At 36.9% G+C, this 22,800-nt stretch overlaps 2 protein-coding genes across 4 annotated transcripts; both read right to left on the reverse strand.

Moving 5' to 3' along the window:
* Nucleotides 1-709: 709 nt before the first annotated feature.
* Nucleotides 710-1,764, reverse strand: LOC149025974 (uncharacterized). The gene has a single exon (XM_089143233.1). The coding sequence runs from the start codon at nucleotides 1,677-1,679 to the stop codon at nucleotides 879-881; it is 801 nt and encodes a 266-aa protein (XP_088999359.1). The 5' UTR covers nucleotides 1,680-1,764; the 3' UTR covers nucleotides 710-878.
* A 7,684-nt stretch (nucleotides 1,765-9,448) lies between these two features.
* Nucleotides 9,449-21,034, reverse strand: LOC149025975 (ubiquitin carboxyl-terminal hydrolase 25-like). Of its 3 annotated transcripts, none has more exons than XR_016171802.1 (10): nucleotides 20,529-21,034; nucleotides 19,951-20,425; nucleotides 19,776-19,851; nucleotides 19,591-19,683; nucleotides 16,920-17,006; nucleotides 16,016-16,785; nucleotides 15,086-15,217; nucleotides 9,930-10,062; nucleotides 9,745-9,843; nucleotides 9,449-9,640 (listed from the first exon to the last, which is right to left on the reverse strand). XR_016171802.1 is itself a non-coding variant. In XM_089146189.1 (9 exons), exons 1-8 carry the CDS (start codon nucleotides 20,698-20,700, stop codon nucleotides 9,957-9,959), a joined length of 1,911 nt encoding a protein of 636 aa, XP_089002315.1. In that variant the 5' UTR covers nucleotides 20,701-21,034; the 3' UTR covers nucleotides 9,449-9,843; nucleotides 9,930-9,956. The 3 variants fall into 3 exon arrangements, 1 of the variants encoding a protein (XP_089002315.1); XR_016171801.1 differs by having other exon boundaries at nucleotides 9,449-9,668; XM_089146189.1 differs by having other exon boundaries at nucleotides 9,449-9,843.
* Nucleotides 21,035-22,800: the final 1,766 nt, after the last annotated feature.

Consider the following 22,800-nt stretch of genomic DNA (forward strand, 5'->3'; position numbering starts at 1 on the left):
TCTTAAAGATATTCCTTCATTTGTGTAGAAATTTTTTTTAAGTAATTAATTAATTGATCATTTTTATAATGTCTTTCATGTGCTATTGAAGGTTCGAGAAAATCAAGGAGTTCTCAACTAAAGTTGGTGACCTACCTTCACATCATATAAAAAAGGACATTCGTATTGTACCAATAAAATAAAAAAAAAAACATTTGATAGCCCATCATTAATTAATTTTTATGATTTACTTATTTAATTTTTTTAGTAATAAATAATAAATTCTTGAATTGATTGAATTAAAAAAACAATCCCACATAATTTACAACGAGGATTGAGATAAAAACAAACCAAACTATTATGTCAAGATTAAATACCTAAGAGTTAAAATCTTTGGCATTTTGAAGGACTTGGATATTTATATATGGAAAAACAAAAAGTTAAAAAAGGAAGGCTAACTGATCATATGGATTATTAGCATGTGAAGTTATCTTATTTGGAATTACTCATCAGGATTAGACCCAAAAATAGAAATCAGTATTTTGTTGTACTAATCAAATGTTTGATTTCTCCTTAGTATATTTGGGTTTATTTTCCTTAGAAAAATGTTTGGTTTCTCCTTAATTAGATTTTCACTGAGGTCATGAAATTATGAATATCAAAACTGATAAAAAAATATAAAAACCCATCCAAGAAGAAAGGAAACTAAAGATAATTTGAACAAGGAAACTAAAGATTATTTGAACAAGGGCTAAAGCTATGTACACTCTTCAACAGTTGCAAAACGTTGACAGGCAAGACATGAAGGGGGGACAGAAGGAGAACAGCAACACAACAAAAGGAAATTAAATTTAGCAAATGGGTTTCCCTTATTATCCACTAAACGCTTCTTCATTTGACTAATTCTCCAACCAGGCCAGGCTCCTGGTCTCCTGAAGCCTCATCTGTCTATTAAAATTCCTGATGAAATTCTCAACTCTTGTGTTAAGCTCTTCGTCAGACATGGACAAGAACTCATTCTCTTCGTACCTCGGCTCATGCCCTTCTGTTACTGACCTGTTTAGGCTCTTCTTTTTCTCCTTACCAGAAACAGAAATGGCTTCCTCTGACTTGCTTCGTCGAATTTCCTTTGTTTCACAAGGATCTTCAACATGGGTCTCTTCTTCTATGCTTGCTACTGCTGTTTTTTCTTCCAAATTTTCTGAATTCTCACTCTTGTGAACAGCTTCGGATGGCATCCTTTCTGGTGGTGGTTCAGTCTCATGGAGTTTTACTGATGGGTTCTCTAGATCTCCTTTGATAACATCTTCTTGCTCTCTGTTTTCAATGGGTTCCTCATAAACTACATGCTTTGTTTGGATGGAAGAAGAGAAGGGTCGAGTCTTAACAGGGACAAACGATGAAGCATTCCTTGCTCTACTGTTCTTCAAGTAATCCTCATAGATATCATATTTTTGTGTGGAAGAAGAGAAGAGTCCGGAATCGGCAGCGATGATAAGGATGAGGGCGTTGGAGAGGAAGAACCAGAATTTGGTATTGTGTAAGAGTTCAGAAGGAGAGAGATCAAAATGGACAACTGAGAAACAGATGAAGATGAAGAAGAGAAAGGCTGAGATGGAGACTTTACTTGAGTTGAGAGGTTTCTCTGTAGGATTGGCTTTCATGGGTTTCTTCTCTTGATTTAGCAGTGGATTCTCCATTTTTAACAGAGAAATTGGAGAAGATTGAGTTAAGAGTGGTGATGGTGGTCTGGTGGTGGGGGAGAGCTTTTGAGAGCTTCTGGGTTCGAAATGGAAGTTGGTGAGGGGTTCGATAAGAGGGGCTGGGGGTTTTATAGTGGGTTTATCAGAAAAAGACAGGTTGGCCAAATAATTGAAGGGGTTGGTATGTAAATATTGATAATAATCCATTAGCTATTCTAAAATAACCAGAAGGGTCCTCTCTTGGATTTAGTTGACCAATTAGACAGAGGCACACGCCTTGTAAAGTGATGATCAGGCATCACTTCCTCAATTTAAAACCATTTAGATCTCAGAGGTTTATAAAGACATCTGTCCCAAATGTGAGGGGGGTTAGGTCCCACTATTCCCAGAAATCCCTTGATCTACTCTTCAGTCTTGACTGTTTGATCAAGAAAACCAGATGCATATACTTATGGTTGCATGGTTCATTTGGTTTAAATTCTAAGTTTGGTTTTCAATTGAACCAGGTCATGGCACCTAAGGCTCCAATTTTGTGTTCAGTTTAGTCCCCTCATTATTATGATTTTACCTGGTTCCTTATTTGGTTTGAAAAATAAATGTTTTGATTCAGTTCAATGGTTTTAGTCCTACAAGTCCAAATCAGATCAGACAGAAAAAGACAGCTTCAAAAACCAACATCTGATCCCTTAATTGGTTTGATTTGGTTTAATCACAAATGAAAACTCTACCCTTAACAAAGAAACAAATCTGGTCGAATCGTTTGAGATCATTTGAATCGATCTGGGTTTTGGTTTATCCAGTGAGTTAATTTGCTTTTGTAACAGTCCATATTATCAATGGAGAAGACTTCAAGTGGAAGTCTTGAATTATTCCTGAACTTAAGCAAGTAAATCTTGCATCATAACAGGTTTAAATTCAATGCCTCTCCATGTATTCTTCATCTTTGCCTTAGAATCAACAGTGCCAACACCCACAACCCTTGCTTTATCTGATTCTGATACAGTTTGGGACCCACAACTCCATGATCATAACCCAAGTGAGATCATCAAAATTTTCTGGGTTTCCATGTAATCTGCAACACCTGTAAGACAGGTCAGTAAAAGTGACGTGAGGTGAGATATATGGATCATTACAAAAAGAAGAGAGATGAAACAAGTAGTAAATTTGAGGTATGGAGAAATGATAGATGAAAGAGAAGAAAGATTTCCCTTTCTTTTGGGCTTAAATAAAAGGAAATGATTGATTTCGTGTTTAACTTCATTTTGTCATTGGATGACCTTCCTTCACTTTGAAGGACTTGTGCACTCACAGTTTTTTTCTTAACCACTAGAGATTATTTTATGGAGACTCTTTTTAAGGAATGAACGTGTGTCGGTGAACCTCTATTGTGGCCATTCTTGATTGGTTCAAAATCGTTTTCTTCCGTGATGGGTGGGTTCAAAAAGAGCCATGAAGTCACATTGAGTTAGTAATTTGTGGAGAACAAGAGCTTCCTGCGGCAACGAGTCAGGATTGCTTCTTTAATTTACTATGGTTATTGATAGCTGTTGTTATCTCTCAAGAACACAAAGTCCTGATTGATGGTTTGAGCTCTTTGGCTGCACTCTTTGTATCGTCACCGTCCTCCTTATTTAAACCATTGGCAGAATGGAACAGGGGTTGACAACATTGGCCATATAAAATCCTTCTGATTAAGATTGCCAATCAAGATGTGAAGCCTCAATTTTATTATCTCATCAATCACCAGCTTCAGCAGATGAAAAACGAGTTTGAGCTGACTCAAATGGTTTTAGAAGAGACCCAACTGGAGAATGATTAATTACTAGCACTTTAGCTCGTTTTACTAATAGTACTCAATAGTACAGAGAGTATTTGGTGATGGGTATCTAATCTAGCTCTGGAGATTGCAACCCCAAAACCAAAGACAAAAAAAGGGGAAAATATCAATGTTCAGACAAATGGATTGGACCAATCAAATGAAACCGACCTAAAAGGGTTAATAGGAGTATAGGACTATGGTTGCATAACCAGCTAAGACATCAAACGTTAAGACAACATGCTTACATCAACTGTGATTGATTGGGACTAATTCATGATGACTTCCTTCTTTTTGAGAAAATTTAACATCAGAACAACAGGATTCCACCAACGAATTTCTTCCTCAAAGAGTTAAAAAAATCAATTCTTTTTACAGAACAAAATATTTTGCATTAGCAAAGGTTGATTGCATAAGATTCAAAAGATCCCATATCCATTTTCTAGTCTCCTGAAAATAATTAATGAGAAAGAATTGAGATGATTAAACAATGAGTCTGTTTATTTTGAAGTTTAATTAAGCCTTAGCTGGCCTGGAACTGCCGATTTCAACAAACATAAGAAGCACCTTTGTATTAGATCTTGTATCAGATTTTATTAGATGTATAAAATTAGAAAGATCTCAATGTTTACTAGAAATAAGACTGGTCCCATTGTGATATTACTTCCGACAATATATTTGGAGTCAACCTCAGCAAATAGTGCATGTCCCTAGGTATGTTAAGAGTGGGATTAATTTAATTAACAGTTTTAATAAGACGAATGGGAAACCATTAACCACCACACAAAAAAATAACATGAAAAAGAAGGGAAAAAAGGCTAATGGGTTTTGAGAATTAATTGTTTAAAACCAAGCTAATCTTTTTTTTTTTTATTGGAAAAACCTAGTTAATCTAGCAGGCTAGTTTTCAAAACATATCTAAGATAACGAAATCTGAAATTCATTGCCTCAATCTTTGTGGATTCTAAAGAAAACACAAACACTGGCACCAGTCTATTTTGTGTTCTGTAAATTCAAGTTCGAGTCAGTCATGCCAACATGTAGAAGAATGGCATACATGAGACAGGTCATTAAGAACCAAACACATATTAACTTAATCATTTCTGATATGCAACCTCGTGTATCAGTGTTTATCTGTACATATATCGTATATGCATAATGTATTCTGACCACAAGTTCATGTTCCCATGGATTCGAATTTTGAACTTTGCTTTACAACTGCGCCATAAATGGTACGAACTGTCTTTGCCGACCAAATTAGCCGTCAGATCGAGGTCGACTTTTAAAAATGAATGGTTGAAATTAAGAATTGGACCAAATTCGAATCCAACAGTCGAGAGGACCACACGACTGAAGCAAAATCACTGAATCTCCAAGCTGTTTTGCTACAGCCAAACTCTGATATGACCATCCACAAAATTCAGACCTCCAGCTTTTCTTCTTTTCGCCAAAGTAGGCGTTTGGATCAAGATACGTGTCAGTTACCGTGTTTGGATGAAGAGCTTTGGGTGAAGTGACAACGAATCAGGATAGTGATCTTTTCACTAGCCCCCATGGTCGCTAAATAAAAAATTAAAAAACAGATCATTGTCATCATCCATACAACTTTGGTAAATGTGTCATATCTTTTTTAAGCCTTTTTAATGGTTAGAACTTAGAAGCTCATCCGGAAACCGGAAACCGAAAACTAGTTTTGAGTTTTACATTCTCATTGGGAAAGATGTACACGTTACTATGCCAAGTAATTTGTATAATGCTTATGTTTTCCGTGATCGAAATAAAAGCCAATTAACAATCCGAATCTAACTTTTCTCCGGGCCTGCGTTTTTTTGTCAGAATAAAGATGAACTGAGAAAAGAAGAAGAAAAAAAAAGCTAAAAGTAACCCTTTTCCACCAAATTCCTTCTTTTCATTTTTTTCTCCCTCACCCCCATTACACATAACATGTTTTTTTTTTTTTAACCATTTTTTTTCACTCCCCATTTGTAAACAAACGCAGCCCTTAAGAAATTGAGTTGACGTGGTTATTGGATTAACGATTGATTTCATGATGGGAGACCATAGGTTATCCAGCTACTTCCTTGCTCAACAATGCCCAGCTGTTCCTTCCTAACCTGGGAAGATGAGCCAAACTAATTGTTCTAATTGTCTTGTGGCATCATAAATTTCCTGTTTTATCAGGAACTTAGCATTGAGAATAAAAAATAAAATAAAAATTTGAGCATTAAACGAGGAGCTTTTAAGGTATTGCTCCTTTGGTGACTGTAAAAAATCCTGGTAGTTTCTTGAGTTACGTCAAGTTTAGTTTGCATCTTATTTCCCTGAGAAGGTAAATAAGACGAAGCTAAACTAGAAAGGCCTTTCAAACAAAAGCTCTGGACTGGAATCATCATCGCAAGAACTGCAGTTCTGCGACCGTTCCAAACCCCCCCCCCCCCCTATTTTTTTCTCTCTTTTCTTCTGAAGGAAATAAAAACCCTACATTCAGGAGAGGACCTTCAGTTAATCCACGCTCAATCCCAAGAGAATAAAATTTATTCCTTTAGAGCCGCCGAAATCAAATCCAACCAAACCAAGGATCATATAAGAACAACCACAAACAAGCTTGGCAACACCCAATTCAAATCAGTCAGAAAATGATCATATTTCAGTGTAATCAGTAATTAACCTGAACCACTGGAGCCCTCACTTGCACCAAACCAACATATTAGTTGCCAGGATATACAAGAAACTGGGAAATACTATTAGTTTGGGACTTCAATATAGAAACTTGTAACGGCCAAAATACACTATTACAAAGGAAAAACTCCAGTAAATCATTAATTATCATACTTTAAAAACCCAAAAAGAAAAGCCTAACGTTCAGGTGAGACTCAAGTAATTGAATGTCACGTTCACATAAATGCCTTCGCAATATCAAGAAGAAACCACTCAGCACTTTAGGCAGCCCTCTGGACAACTTCTACACTACTTGGTCAACCCACAGATTTATCTTGTTCAATTCGTATGAGAAGATGGACCAAATGCAACAAAGAATTTATGTTGCAACCATCCCATACAGCCAAGTGAAAACGCTGCAACCTTTATATAATATAGAAGAGTTAAAAATGTTCATTTGTGTGCAGTTGCCGGATGAAGTGACAGAACCCCCTTATTCTTAAGGAAGATATGTAAGAAAATTTCAAACATAATTTAGCTGGAAAATCAAGTGGACCTCAAAATTCCTACAGCATCGGAAAATATCCTTTCCCACTAATACTGCTACACAGATTTATTTCACCATTCCACTTTGTTTGGAACCCATGTTTCAACCAATCCAACTGACTACTCAACTCAACTTAGCATTTTCCCAAGTAAATCAATGGGCTACATGAACCTTCCTTCAATCAGCTCCATTCAAGGTCACCTCGACTTCACCCTAACCTGTGCATGTCTTTTCCTCAACATGTTATTTTAGATCTACACTATATCTTTCGATCCTTTGATCTGAATCATATCAATATTCCTTCAAACATTCATAAGTCCTTCATTGCCCATGTTAAAGCTACTTCTAAACTAGCTTTGTTTTCTCCTTTTCAGGATTACCACCCATCCATCTCAGTATATCCCCATTTCAGCTACTGCCAAGTTCGTTTATGTGGTTTCTTCATTGACTAACATCCGCTTTACACATCATTCTTGATCATATGACCCTCTTAGAAATTCTTTCTTCGAATTTTTAAGGAATATATCAATCACATTGAATACAAGAACAAAATATAGTTAAATCTAAAATGGGAGAATTAAAAGGCAGATAACAGAGAGAGACAATCTTATATACTTTCCTCTACATTTTAACATACAGAAAACATTTCTATGAAACTATGACCAATGAATTAGAAGATCTATAGTAACAGGATGCAGTAGCAAACCAAGTTGACTCATGGGATACACTTTTAATGGAATTCCAAATTGTCTCAGAACATACAATGAAAGACAATGGAAGTTTACATAACATTTAACATGACAAACATGAATAACATTTAACATTATATTCAAGTGGCCATAATGAGGAAAACTGAGACTTAGATGAACTAAAGCAAGAAAGCATCAGTGAGATTGACTAACTCTACTTCCATAGCTAATATAAGGGAAGAAAATGTTGATTATCCAATACAACAAATAAAATAAAAGGTTAAATGATACAGAAACACGTGCTTCAAATATAGATACACAATACAAGAAGATTTAATCAGGATATTGATTAAATGTACAGCACAGATTTCTATAGTACCGCCACTCCTGCGGATTTCAAACCTGTCTTGCTTTCTTCTATTGATCATCAAACCTGGTCTAGGGTGTATTCAGTGGGATTCATAGTCAGGAAGTTACTCTGTAATCTGAAATTGATTGGATTTTGTATGTGGGAGTTCTCTCTTGGCATAGATCAGTTTTGGGCTATTGATAGATTTCCACCAAGGTCGACCAAAATTATTTTAAAAGTAAATGATGAAGCTCACAACAGGAAATATCATGTTCTAGCAATCTCTCCTACCTCCTCTCTACAAGTTCTGGTTTATTAAGCCAGGTTTTGTGACATAGATAATATAAATGACATGTATCCCACACAAATTTCTACTTCCAAGAAACCCTTTCAGGTCCTATTTTACTAATAAATTGCCCCCTTTGTAAAGTTCAATGCAATTAAAAGACGGCCATTACTCCGTACTCTAAGTTATCAAATACTGGGCTGGGTCCAAAGCAAACGTAAACAAGGTTTAAGACCCTAGCATCACGTCAGTATTAGTTTCTTTTATCAGGTGGATTTCTATTACTCTCACCCTTTTCTCAATAGTATGGCTCGTGCTTATTCCTCTTATGTTATCAAAGTTAAAAGCTTTCAAATATCATCTTAATTTAATAATTGGAACCACATTGCTTCTCTGTTCATCAGGCATTTTACCTGTACTCCTAGTCTTAATAAACACTTCGTCAGCCAGGTTATTCTACTTACCCAAGCTGTTCTACATCTCTAATGGAATAATACCATATAGATCTACTGGTTCCCTATTTTCATCCTCTATAAAGCTTCTTTTACTTTACACACCTTAATTTTTGCATGCCTCTAAGATTTATTGTTTCTTTCTGATAATCAAAACCTTGATAGTGGGTGAAACAGTAAAGGCTACTCAATTAACACCAACTGGTCATAGGTTTGAGCCTTGTAAAGAAAGACCCTATAGGTGTAAGACTTCCCAAACCCACAGCACCAGAAGCCTTGTTCAGTGGGTATGCCCTTTTTGTCACGATTTCTAAAGCACTATTACTTATATTATTCTGATTCAACAAGTTGTAGACATAATAGCCGGTCTATACACAAATGCCTCAGTCCACACCCGAACCAGGAGAATTACAGGGTCAGGAGCTTACTATTCTTCATCAAGGTTTGAAAATTCTAGATTTAGACCTTGAACATACCTTCCATGCGAAGATATTAGGAAGAGAAAAACTGCAGTGCTATTCTAATCGCAGACTCCCACAGTTAACCCCCCACAAACACAAAAAACAAGGTCAGGACATTCGAATGGTAAAGGAGATTATAAGTGTAAAACTGCAGTGCTATACTAATCACACAGACTCCCACAGTTAAGCCTCCCACAAACACAAAAAATAAGGTCAGGAAATTTGAATGGTAAAGGAGATTATAAGTATAAAACTCCAATCAAATGAGAAGCAAATTGTTCCACTTGAAATAAAGACTGTCCAGAGGCCAAAAGTAATAAAATATGCGAGTCAGACAGCAACCAAACTCATGTCAATATGCCTACAATTTAACGATAAAATTGGAACCTCCAAACAAAAACCAACTTCTAGGAAAAATGTCATCAACTACAAAGAAGCATGCCATACCTAATTTATGGGTGTGCTCACTCACTCAACATATATTTCCAGGTTGCTATATCCAACCATATTTTCATCGAAAATTGTAGATTCATAAAAGGAAAATGTGTCAACAATATGGTCAAAAAGGATATCATACATAATGAATATAAATCTGTACTCATTCTCTGCCAGATCAAAATCCACAGCCTCAAAGTAGAAGAAAATTTTTGATGAGGATCTAATTCAAATTCGCCACCTGGACCCAAGTTTCACAGCTGACCTATAGATGTAGTAAAATTACCAAAGACCTGATCAAATGATGGTATAAAATTTCCACCCATCTGCAACAATTAGTGTTCAATACGTGCTGTAAGGCATACTTACAGGTACCGTGTCTTTGAAGATGGCTAGATCACTAAAACTTTTAGCATTCATCAGTGATACAAAATATACACCAGCCTCAATAGCAAAAGATTCAAGAGACTGCATCAATAAAAATAAACAAGTAAATTACTCAAACCAAAACTAGTGTACACTATTTGAAAACACAAAGCCAGTAAGTAGCATACCAGTTTCAGTGGTTTTGGCATCTGAAACTACTTTTGCTTGCTAAATGATTTAAGGCATTCAATCAAGTGCTCCTTCAATGGTTCAGGAATTTGTGAGATAAATTTAGCTTTGGAATCTCTGATCAACATCTTCCTGCATCACATGAACGCAATATACTTCGTAACTTGCAGATTAAAAAGTCCATGTGACCAAAAGATGTTATTGATCTTCAAAAAGATAAACAAAATAAGAAGACGTGAAACATGGTTAGTCCTACCAAGTCCCCTTATTTTTCTATGGTTTACACCCCTTGACTGTTGCATTACCATTACTACAGAGAAAATTCACACATGTGGAATCAAGATCTAGAACAGTCTCAGACTGGATTTGTGAGAAATCTCTAGATCAACCAGAATCAGGATCAGCCACGGCTGATCAACTTCCAATTCATGAAACCGTGCCACTTAAGTCGCATTTATTTCATTAGGATTTACAAAACCATGTGCCAGATCAATAACTTCTTTCTTATCTTTGTTTTTTGTTTATGCTTTTTGTTTGACATACATTCATATTTAAAGGTTTGTATGTCAAACAACTTTTAGATTTTGCAATACAAATAATGCAAATAAAGTCTTAGATATATTTTGTGATCCAGCCACAGGTATCATATGAAACTTCTAACTATTGTACAATCATGCTTGTTAATTATATTATATATACTCAAATACACTATGGGGACATGGAATTGTAACCTAATAAGGAAGTCTTTCCTCCATCGAGATTTTTGAGTCATGCCAGACTTAGGTTATTGTTTAATCCTAGTTTGATTCCTATTACAAATAAAAGTCTTCTCTTGGATCTAGTTCTAAGATAAATGAAGGCTTTAGGGGGACTGCTACTATTAAATTATGAACTCTTCCGTCTCTATTCTTCTTCTTGAGGTTCTGGTTTGGATTACCTTTCATCACATGGTAATGAAGTCATCAAAAAGAAGAAAAAAACTATGAACTCCCATATTGGAATTTGGAATGAGATATTGATTGAAAGATTAAATGGCATATCCCTTTTGCGGTGTGTAGTTGTGGTCTTGCAACAATGTAGGTTTGAGTATTTAGCATTCCTATTTTGGAATTACATATCTTCCCCATATCTATGTATGATCCAGATTCCCTTTTCTGTTTAGATTCAGATCTGGTTGAACTGTATCTCTGGAGTAGTTTTGGTGTAGTCATAGACTGCAGAGGATCAACTAGGGGCCAGTTAACCAAGATCTTATATGAACCAGTGAATTCAAGAAGGCCCCAGGTTTAGGGTTGGTGTAAGCATTAGGGTTAATGATGGGTGTTACTTCAAGTTAACATGGAAGAGAATGTATGCTGAAAGTTACAACTTAATCAGGTGTTAAAACTGGAGCTAGAGATTCCTAGTAGGAATAAGACAGAAGGGCAAAGGGTCATTTCAGGAAATCGGCTCATCATAGCTACCAAATTCAAATGCTTTTGTTAGGTGGGGAATGATATGGTTCATAGGGGATGAAGATCCAATGGTTGGACTGTGTTGAGAAGAATCTTCTCAAAAACACCCAGCTTGTCTTCCTTTGGAGAATTAGAAGGGGGCACAAAGAGAGAGAGAGAGAGCAAGTGGAAAATTCAAATTCAACTCAATGTAGTCTCATTCCTTCAATGGCAGCAGCTTCAAGTGAGCAATAACTTTAAACATATGGTGACTTCATACCCAAAGCAGGAGCTTGGACTTGAAACACCAAACATCAAGGACCAGCAGCAACTTGGACTTGAAACACCAAGAAACTAATACTTGGGGCTTCAAACACCAAGCATGAACAGAATAGAAACACCAAGGAGCAAAACAGTCTAGACTTTAAATGTTAGAAAAGAGTCCCTCACAGAGACTGAAGGCAGCAACCAAGCTTGCAATCAGAACTCATGTTCAATAGTAGGCCTTGCTGCAACCTTATATAGAAGGCCCAAAAGTCAACTACTCTAAAAAGGAAGGCCCAAACCAATCCATAACCTATTAGGTATAACTTAAACTAGCTAGGAAACTAAAAAATAACTCAAAGCAAAGTCTTAGTTACACCCTACTAATTTGTTATCTGCTAGTCACATGCTAACTTTAAGTAAATCACATAGAACAGGTTCAATTGACCTCTGCTGAAACAACTTAAAATAGCTAAGCAAATAAGCTATTCATATGCAACCAGGCCCATAGAAGTGACCAATTGTTATGAAAGTAGCCCCATTTGGGTCATGAATCTGAATCAAGTTTTCAACAATCTTGGTTTTCCCGTAAGGCTGCAACTTACTGGTCATCAGTTTAACTTCAAGTTCTGTAGCTAGCCTTCTGTCCATGTTAACTCTTGAAACCTATTAATAGTTGCTTGTTAATACCTCTCTATCATGAAACCTACATTTCATGCTATGTTTTCTGATTTCACTGCACTTGTTCTATTGCAGCCTTCTAGCGTCTACACTGGACTCCTAGAGGCAGTGTAACACTTGAATGCCTATGCTAGGTTTCACCTTGACAACCACCGGTCAAATGGCAATCCGACGAGCCTTGATCAAACACAAGACAAAATCTTCACTGGAAAAGAAAAGAAGCAGCAAAAAATTGTCTCAAGCGTTTTGTCCCCTTACAATCTTCTTATATAAAATACCCAAGAGTTTATACTAAAATGAAAGTCCTAACCCAATTCTCAATCTTTTAGGTAACTTAAACTGTCGACAAAATTGAAATAGAATTTATATTTATCCAGCACCACTAAAATAACAATTACTTGCAAGAATACTTGAATAACATATACTTGAATAACATAGAACCAGTTCAATTAAACTAACTGAAAACAAATTAAAATAACTGAAGTAAAAAAACAAATTGACTTAACCCATATGTAACCTTATTACACACAGGCCATAGTTTAGGCCAATAGAAGTGGCAAGTTACACAGAAGAACCAACCCTAGAATTACTCCAAATAAAAGACGACGTAAACCCAGGTTTAGGGTTTGCTAACCAGGACCCTCTTAATAAGAACCAGCACTGATTAAGGTTTATGGAGGCTTTGGCTAAGGGTTTTAGGGTTTATAAGGCTGTTGGATTTGTTATTTCAGATCTGAAATTGTATAAGATTTTGACATTCAGATTTGAAACTCAAATCCTAGGTTGACGACTATAATTTGGCTAGGGTTAGGGTTGGGAGTGGGGAAGGTATCCTGCAGTTCAGAGTTGGTTATATCTCCGTTCTGTAGTTTAGGGACTGTTAAGAGGAGGTAGGAACTGACGATTTGAGAATTTTCTGGAGTAAAAATTCTTCAACTTCTCAAGGAAGAAGATGAAGTGCAGAAAGTTTCAAAACTCATGAAAGAAGGCTGGTTTGGGCAAACTAAGATTAGGACTGTGTTCCAGGCTTAAGGACAACCAAAAGGGAAGAAAAAAATGTTCAATTGGGGCTGGGAATATGGGTTTCCTATTAGGGTTAGGACTGTAAACGCGGGGAAGAAGAAGAGGATGAGAGATGACTTCTAGGGCTTGGGAAAGGGCTGGAATTTTCAGAAAAGTGAAGGGGAAGGGTGAGAGGGTATTTGTGATGGGTTTAGGGCTGTTCCTAAGGTCTGAAACTAAAGGGGAGGAGTTGGGATGGCTGCGGGCAGCAAGGGAAGAATGCTGTGGTTGGGAATGGGGTCACACTTGTGAATTGAAAGAACTGCAGAATGCTTGAATCACAGTACGCCGGAAGCCTGAATGAGAAGGAGAAGAATTAAAGTTGCAGAAATAGAAGCAATTTCCAGCCACAGGTCACCCTCCCAGGGATCCCCATGACTATACCAGTCTATTCTTCAAAACAATTCATTCAATTAATCCAATCTGCAGAAAACTTACACTAGAAAGGTTATTTATAGCCTGAAACAAAGGACTTGGATTCAAATAAGGAAACTTGGTTTCTAAGCAACCCAAACTTACTAGACTAGCACCTAGAATTAAGACTCCTCAATAGGAAATAACTCTTTCCTAATTTACAACTCAAAGACTCTTAATAGAAGGAAACAACACTTAATCACTAAGACTTCAATTTAGAAAATAAAATCAACATTAAAAATCAGAAATAATTCTGAACTAACCCTACTAAATAGACTCAATTCTAGGGGAGAAAATGACCACTTTGCCCCTAAGTCAGATTCGGCCCCCCTTTGTTTGGGCCCTATTTCGGATGGGCTTGGGCCCCTTCTAGGCTCTTTTAGGGCTGCCTAGGGGCTAGATACATCAAAAGAAGCCCAATTTGGTGTTGAATATGCATCATGTGGATCCCAAGAATCAATACACGAGGGTCTATTCACCCATTCCTCATACTATATACTGCTCTGGGCTTTCTTCAATAATGTAGTAAAAATTATTTGCAAATAGGTTAGTAACTTATCAATTCTCATTCAATACTCTATCCTGTCTGTACATACCAAACGGTTCTCATTTCTTTGGTCAAAGAAAAAGTTATTTTATTAATAATTATGTTTAAAGGCTGTAAACAGAAACAAAATGACAGCAAAATGAGACTATTAGACAAGTAGATAACAGATTAATAAACAAATTTAAAACTCTGTCACAGCACGAAGTTAACAACAGTCAACTTTCAAGTGTTTCAAGAGTACTCCAACTCCTTTTGGCACTTTTTTGTGTACCCATCCAGATGTTCTTGAGACTAATTGGCATTAAATATCAGTCTCTGTAAACATCTTGCTGTTCCTAATGAATGTAGACTTGCAAATCTGTGGGCATTGTAAGAAACTGAACACTAAAGAGCACAAAAAGAAAGAGAAGGGGCTTGATTACCACAAAGTAAGTCAGGGTTTCATCATCAACAAGAGAATCATTCCCTTAACGATAAGCAAATATTAAACCCTTCCACAAAATATGCTGATAATAGACGACTTCAAGTATAGAAATATAAGGGTTTGTATGAAATCCATCAAAAGTATGCAGGAAGACATTATTTCAGTACATAGAGTGCCACTCTTGATTGTAGACACCTGTCAAGATGTCCAAGTTCTAAGAAGAGATTTCCAGATCCAAATAGTGACATAGTGGTCTTCCACATAACAGAGCTTGAGCAGACAAAGAATGTCCTAAAATAAGTAGTTGAATCCAAGTTAAAGAAAACTCACTTGATCTCAGAACTATTGGTAGAAGAATTGCCTGCTTCACGTGCACACTGTCTCTTTCTCTCGACCATAAAATGGTAAACATTATCATGCCAGTCACATGAACGCAGACTTGAAGAAGCATCCTTAGCAAGCCTGAAATAACAACGAAAAGAACAAAAGAATAATTGAGACTCAGAAGATCAAGATAGTTTTAACAGCGAAGCTTTGAGCTGCAGTTCAAACAAAACAAGCAAAAGCCTAAGACAAAAGGAAATAAATGGGATGATACTCAAAAGAAAACCAATTCCTAAACAAAGCTCAGGACATAGTTTACCATACATCTTCAAAAATATCAAGTAACAGTTTTAAGCGGATATTAGCAACATATTAATACATCATCGGTGGAAGAGACATACGGCCACAGCTGAAGCCGAGAAATAACAGTAGCTAGATTATCAGTATCCAGAGGTTAATCAGGTTATTCATTGTTTGCAAAAAATAATTGAGAACTGCTCATCAATTGCTTAACAAGTGAGAAGTTGGAACATCCTCCATTAATCAAGTCCTTAACAATATCAGGACCAAAACCTTGTTGATACTAGAACAAAATTTACATGATGGTCAAACTTGGACACGCACATTATTAGATGAAGCAATAATCACTCTAGACCCAATTTTATGAGCAAAGAACTATTCAAATAAACAAAAGAATTAATCTGTAACTGTGATGACAAGTTCAAGTTGAGCCAGATTATTCTAATCAAGTATGACAACATAAAACATTACAGAAGAAATTTCATAGCGTGGAAAACCCACTAAACACTCCATACGAAGAAAACTTAAAACTTAAAAGTACAAAGGATTCACTTCTGTAGCAAGCTCAAAAAATTTATTATGTTTACCAAGCAGAGCAGGAAACAACTGGGGGAAGGTGGGGAAGGAAGAACTTACACTTCTTTAAATTTCTCCAAATTAGCTAGACAAGAAGCATCACGAGCAAGCAAAAGGGAAGCCTCATCCAAATATTTTCTCTTGGACCCTGAGAGTTCAGGGATGTGACAGTCCTTGTTAGTTAACACATGCTCAACATTATGCAAACCTCCCATTGCTACTGAGTTCCCTGCACCATTATTCTTACATACATCCACTTTCAGAGAACCATTACCATTACTCTGGGTTTTACCATTTTGATGCGGTAAAGATGACTCTTGTTTGCCTTCATTACCAGGACATATATTCTCATCAGTGCCATTCAAGTCAACCGTTGATGGTACAGTGTTCTTAGTTCTATCCACAACTAAATATTCTTTTGGTTTCACAGGTTTTTCTACAGAACTGCTCTCTTTAACAACTGGGTTTCCATTTCCATTTCCATTTGCATCTGTGCTTTTCATATGGGGATTTCTCAAGTCAATTCGTAGGCTTGAAGGCACCTTACCAGTCTTAGACATAGTTGATACACCATTCTCAGAGGAATCCACCCTTTTCGGTTTTCCAAGCACCGTTTTCAGAGGTTGAACTGCCTTTGGCCTTCCGGTTGCATCACTACCATTGCGCTTAGGAGTCTTCACTTCATTGAATGGGAAAGCAGATTTGATTGGCTTTGGCCTTTGGTTAGTACGAGAGAAAAAAAGAATATAAACCTTCTCTGACAAAACGTCCTGCAGAGTTGAAAGTGAAACTAGAGAATCATTGCAGCAATACCACCTGCCAATTGCATCCTGTACGCCAAAAAGCAAAGTTTAGAATTGGGTCACTGTGAAGTTGCCACTTTTAATGTGGAACTTAAGAGATTCAAAAGGTAAAACCACTAAAAGAACAGGTACAGGACTAACACACAATGCAAACCAGTGACCTTAATGTATGCATAATAGTGACCAGACTCTGGTGAGTAACCCGAATGCACAATGGTCCCAAACAACTTATACTCTGGACAAGGATCCTGCATTGCAATAAAACAGTAAAGATAACAGATTGAATAAACATTCAGAAATTTAAAGACGAGTAAAAAAAGGGGAAAGAATCCACCAAACATAGAAGAAGAAGAAGCCAGAACACAATATATTTTTAAAGAAAATTGAATTTACCTTATCAAGAAAATCATAACTGAAAAGTAAGGGTTTTTTTTTTTTTGGGGGGGGGGGGGAACTGATAAGAAGAATTTATTAAAAAATAAAAAGATAAAGGATACAGAAGCCTCTGCAAGATGCACTTGACACAGTATGAGGTCATAACCTCCAATGTGACTGGTCATGCTCCAACCCTACACCATCTCTTTATTTATTACACTCATAGAACTAGACACCTACTCTAACTCTGACACAGAAAACAATAACTTGCAATTCAAAACACTCAACTCCATCAAACTCCATCAAAGAACAAAATTTACATGATGGTCAAAGTTGGACATGCACATTATTAGATGGAGCAATAATCATTCTAGACCCAATTTCATGAACAAAGAACTATTCTAATAAACAAAACAATTAATCTGTTACTGTGATGACAAGTTCAAATTGAGCCAGATTATTCTACTCTTAACTGAGACTGAAAACAATAACTTGCAATTCAAAACACTCAACTCCATCGAACTCCAAGAAACTCAACCTAAAACAAATAAAATTAAATTAAATTAAAATAGATATGTAGATTCATACCCTTGTGAAACCAAAAACCATATCTTCTTCTCCGCGCCCCCACCCAAAAAAAAAAAAAAAAAAAAAAACAATAGCCTTCTTTCTTAAGTTTTATTGGGTGATTTTCATCTTATTCATCATCCCTCCTTTACCCATCACTTCTCTGTTTAGAACTCAGTTTTCCCAGTCCATGTAGCTAAACTCATTACATTGGGATAAGGCTACGTACCAAAAACCATTGAACTGGTGTATCATGCCAACAAAATCAGTTAGGTGATGCTACATCAATTCTCCAAGTGTTGAGAAAAACTTGCCCTCAGTTTTTGAAAATTGGATAGTAAACACTACTCAAACAGTATCCACAAACATCAGCTTTGATGAAGCAATTATCCAACACATCTCATGAACAATCATCAAGATCTTTTGATAGTCATTCGCAAATGACATCTATTTAAAGGGAATTTGATTGCTAAGTTTCACAAATGAAATTGGACCATCAATCAATTCTCAAAGAAGAAAACAACTAGACTCCTAGTCTAGCTCTTAAATTGAAGACAACAACTTGCACTTCAAACTCTTAACCCTATATAGATCCTACCACTAAATAAATAAACTAATCCACCTCTGTCGGACAATAAACTATTGCAACAGTTCCGTCTGAGTTTGGTTCTCCAAAGCCTATCATGTAGGTCCAATCAGCCAACAAAAACTGCATCAAAGACATTCCGTATTCACTTGGGATTGGCTACACACAGGGCATCCTTATGATCCCTACTTTGTCAAGATGTGGTTAATGTTTCCCAACACTATGAAAGCTTCAACATATCTTCTTGCAGTGCCAATTTTCTTGCTTTGTTTGGGTATCTCCTTTAGAATGGTCTTCCATAATATGGCTGAACAGCACATCGGTATCAATCTTTTCCAAGGTGGAAGTAGAAGTCTCTCTCAGGAATGGAAGGATCGCTTTACTTGTTCATGTTTCTTATCACTAAAGCAATGAAGTAGAAGTCTCTCTCAGGAATGTAAGGATCGCTTTACTTATTCACATTTCTTATAACTTAAGCTGAAGCAAAATAAAATGGAAGTTCAATAGGTCTGTATTGTTGTTGTTTATGATGTCAATAAGGCAGCTGTCACTAAGGATGTTAGGAAGGCTGTTAAGCTTACATCTCCATGCTGTGAGGACTTTGGAAGTGTTCTCGACAAATCTTGAGATTGGAAGGACCAAATTTACTATTGATGGTACAGCTATAGGAATCCAGGATTTGCAGACGCTGGTGGCATCTTCAGTGACTTCAAAGGTATCACAAGGGGCTGCTTCTTTCATTCTTGGGCTGCATACCTAATTCCTATGCCGGATTTCCTCCTCTTCAATGACTTTAATGGGCAGAGCAAAAAAAATATAGATAACCTCTGAATCGAATGTGACTCTGAATTAGTTTCTCAGTGAGTGAGACAGCAATCTAACCCTATCTTCTTTTTGTAGCAATGGAGAGCTTTGAAGGATTATTTATCTTCAACCACATGCCCAATACTAACATGTTACCGAAGAGGACAAATTTCTTCAAGAGTTGTCTACACTTTGAATGAATTCTAGGGTTTCATTCATGCTGAAGTTCTGTGTGATTCAAATTTGCTTTATCATTAGTTGGTTGTTACCCTTGCTAACACTACCAAAGTCAGTGGTAAAAATCAATTGCAGAGTTAAGGCATCAGCTGATGACCATGCTATAGGGAGAGTTTTAATTCATGTTCTTTCCTGCACTATATTGTCTGGGTATGACTAGATTTCAATTCTTAATTCTCTTTTTACTCTTGATATAATCTTTGCTGATCATTACCGGAAAAAGGGAGAGCGTGTACAAGCAGCTACACCAATGAAGTTGATACCTGACTTGCTTTACACATGTAGCTAGAGAGCACCAAAACATCCTCAAAGGCAATGGGACGGTCTATCTTTCCACCATGTATGCCCTCAAATCTCTGACCAATCCAAATGCAAAAACTCAATTAATGCCAAAACAAAGAGCAGCGGAACAAACTATTGCAGATAACAATATCTGACGTGCCTATACCTTGAGCTGTATTACGAGGATGTTAGGCGCCTTAAGAATGGACATCTGTTTTCTGGCTGCCACCAACTTCTTGCATCTGACAAGGCATGAGTTAGCCGAGAGCTAGATAGAGCAGGATATTACATAAAACAAGCAAGAGTAACAGCGAAATCAACATAATTCCTCAACCACTTACTTCTCACATTTATATTTATTGTTTCCATCCAAGATCTCTGGTTGGAAGAATCTTTGCATGGCATCCTTGAGGGAATTACTCTGGAACAAGTCTAAACTGATATCCATGATATCATCGGTCTTATTGGACTCCGCGCCACAAGACAGACACTTCACCTGGCTCTGCAAAGCACCACCAAAAATCTCTTTAACAATGGTGTCACCACCATTGTAGGAATCATTTCCCTTCCGACACTGCTGCTGAAGCTTCTTAAGACGAAGACAGGTGTTGTGGCAAGCATCGATAACATAACGGAGGAACTCGTGAGCGTCCTCTTGCCTACCGTACCGGAAATGCTCGGAAAAAATCCTGAGACAATTTTGGATCTTGCTTGGTGCGTCCTGAGCAACGTCGATGCTAAGAGACCGTACTATCCTCTTCTCTAATATGCAGAAGGGACAATCTCGCTTCCGGTCCGCCTCCGACATCGAATCACCTGCAAAATTCATTTCATAACCAAAATAAGTTAGATTAAAATTCACCCAAGGAATTGATTGAAATTGAAACACACACAGAGAGAGAGAGAGGGAGAGAAATACAGGAAGAAGAGTGTTGGCTCTTGAGGCAGAAATTGGCGAGGGGGGGAGTGTAGGTCAAGCACTGAAGGACGCTATTCAGATAACAAGAGTTGCCGAGATTCTTTAACCCTAAAGGAGGACCATTCTTTCGCTTGCAATGGAGATTGGATTGCCAAGTCATTTGCAAGGCCATCAACGACCTTCTGCTGCCCTATTCCAGGCTTTCCACCACCAAATCGATCGCATCGTTGAACCTCTGCAACTCTTTTAGAATGAATGAACAAAGAAAGTTTCTGCTTCCTCTCGTTTGGACGATCTCGAAACTTCGAATCGAGAGAGAGAGAGAGAGACAGGAAAGAGTTGGCGGTAACAAGGTGAGGATTGAAAGCCCTTCCGAGGTGGATCGGGTTGGTCACTTCGTGTTGTTTCCCCGAAAATGGATTTTGTTTCTCCCAAACCCGGGTGAGGGGTAATGGGGATTAGAGAAGGAGACGAGTAGCCACAGTTCCCCTATTTGATACTCTGCAAATCTGTATTCTTTTTCTTTTTCCTGTAAAATGGTGGTAGTTGGGGAGTTGTGGGTCCCGCCCTGACTCCCACTCCATAGAGTTCATTCCAACGCCTTGGTTCTCTTCACTGGTTGGGCCTCAACTCCAAGGCTCCTCCTTGCTTTGGGCCGGTTTCTTGCTTTGACCCATTTTACTTGGACTACGGAAAAAACAGACAACAAAAGAAAATTTTAGTTGTATGAATGTGAATGGCCCACAAAGTTGAAAACTTTCACTTCCAGAGGGCTAAGTGATCAATGGCATCATTGATTCACCTAGAGACACGTAAAATTACACTCTTAGTGAAGAGGTTATAGGTTCGACCCTTGCAGATGACATGCTGTAATATCTCCATCCATTATGTATAAAAATCGTCTCTTTTAAAGAAAGGAAGAAAAAAAAATATAGAATCTAATTTTCGATTTGGATTACTCTCCCACCTTTCTTGTTAATTAAAAATGTTTGCACTGTTTAAGTTTATTCTTCTTCATTGTAAAGCCTTCTCCCATTTTTAGCACAATAGAAAGGGGAAAAAAGGGGGAAAGAAAAGCTTACTCCTATAACGAGCATATTCTTCCTCTTCCTACAATCCCTTTCAACCTGTGCATAAAATCCTTACCAAGCTCACCTTGCAATTCCTCCAATTAGCTATAAATAATAGAGCAAATTGCACTAGCACCCCAAAATGGAGGCCTTAAAGCATTGACATCTCACTTTATGTTTAAAAAGCACAAAGACCTAAATATTGGATTTACATTGGATATATTTATCAAATTTATCACTAAAAACAATTAAATTATTGTTTATTATATTTAACTGTTTATTTTTAAAAATATTCCTATAATAAATAGTATATGAAATGTTTTCAATGATAAATTAGACAAACTTATATCTAATAAAAATTCAATTTTAAGGTATCTTTGCTTTTTAAACATAAAGTGGGGTGTTCGTGCTTTAAGGCCTCCATTTTAGGAGCGCGAGTGCAATTTATTCTAAATAATTATGTTACCCTCCCTTTTTAATTCAAATTTTTATCTCTCTAAAACTCTTTTCCCTGGCCTTGGCTCCAATGAGAGAAGTCTTTTGGTTATTTTGTGGATCAACAGTGTCGGTTGCAAGGAGGAAGACCCTCCTATATATCCATGACATAAAAAAAGAATCCGCGTTGCTCCAATTTCCCCAAACTAGATTTCGTTAGTTTCTTCTCTCTCTGGTAACCTTGTAAATTAAAAATTCTATAATAGATCCGATTCACCAAAAAGAGTGAATATTTCCAAAAAAATATTTCATCATCTTTTATCCCCTCTCTTTTTTCAAAGCTTAACAGTTTAGCTCACAGTTGCTACACTATTTTATCTTCTTTTCTCTAGTTTTCAACGAAAGTTTCTTATATTTCTCTCAATCTCGTTCACTCATTTATGAGTTTTAAATACTGGGAGGTAATGAGGCAAACGGAGACCTGAAATGAGGAAGAATTCACCCTTTCCATGGAAATCTCACCTCTTGTTGTCATTGCAATGAGGAACACGATGCCTTGCAAGTGCTATTAGAAAGAAGGAAAGATTGGAATCTATAGTCGGGTTTTCACTGGTCTTGTGGATTTGAAATAGGTTTAAAATGAGAATTTTATTTTAGCCTTTTAGATCAGAATATTATAGGTGGCAACTTTCTCAGACCTCAATGAACACTCATTGGGTTTATAGCTAAACCCAAACACATGAACTGAACCAGACTGAGATTTAAAC

The sequence above is a fragment of the Hakea prostrata genome, chromosome 2 (genome assembly GCF_041222555.1).
Source record: "Hakea prostrata isolate BN-2017 chromosome 2, UWA_Hpros_2, whole genome shotgun sequence".
In the NCBI taxonomy this organism is placed as follows: Eukaryota; Viridiplantae; Streptophyta; class Magnoliopsida; order Proteales; family Proteaceae; genus Hakea; species Hakea prostrata.

What these genes read in the sequence shown, in the direction of transcription:
- LOC149025975 (XM_089146189.1), bottom strand. Translation starts at nt 20,700, where the DNA reads ATGGCCTTGCAAATGACTTGGCAATCCAATCTCCATTGCAAGCGAAAG. An exon ending in AATAAATATAAATGTGAGAA is followed by an intron (nt 19,852 to 19,950) that starts GTAAGTGGTTGA and finishes ATGCCTTGTCAG; the next exon opens with ATGCAAGAAGTTGGTGGCAG. An exon ending in TTGGAGAAATTTAAAGAAGT is followed by an intron (nt 15,218 to 16,015) that starts GTAAGTTCTTCC and finishes TTGTTATTTCAG; the next exon opens with GCTTGCTAAGGATGCTTCTT.
- LOC149025974 (XM_089143233.1), bottom strand. Translation starts at nt 1,679, where the DNA reads ATGGAGAATCCACTGCTAAATCAAGAGAAGAAACCCATGAAAGCCAAT.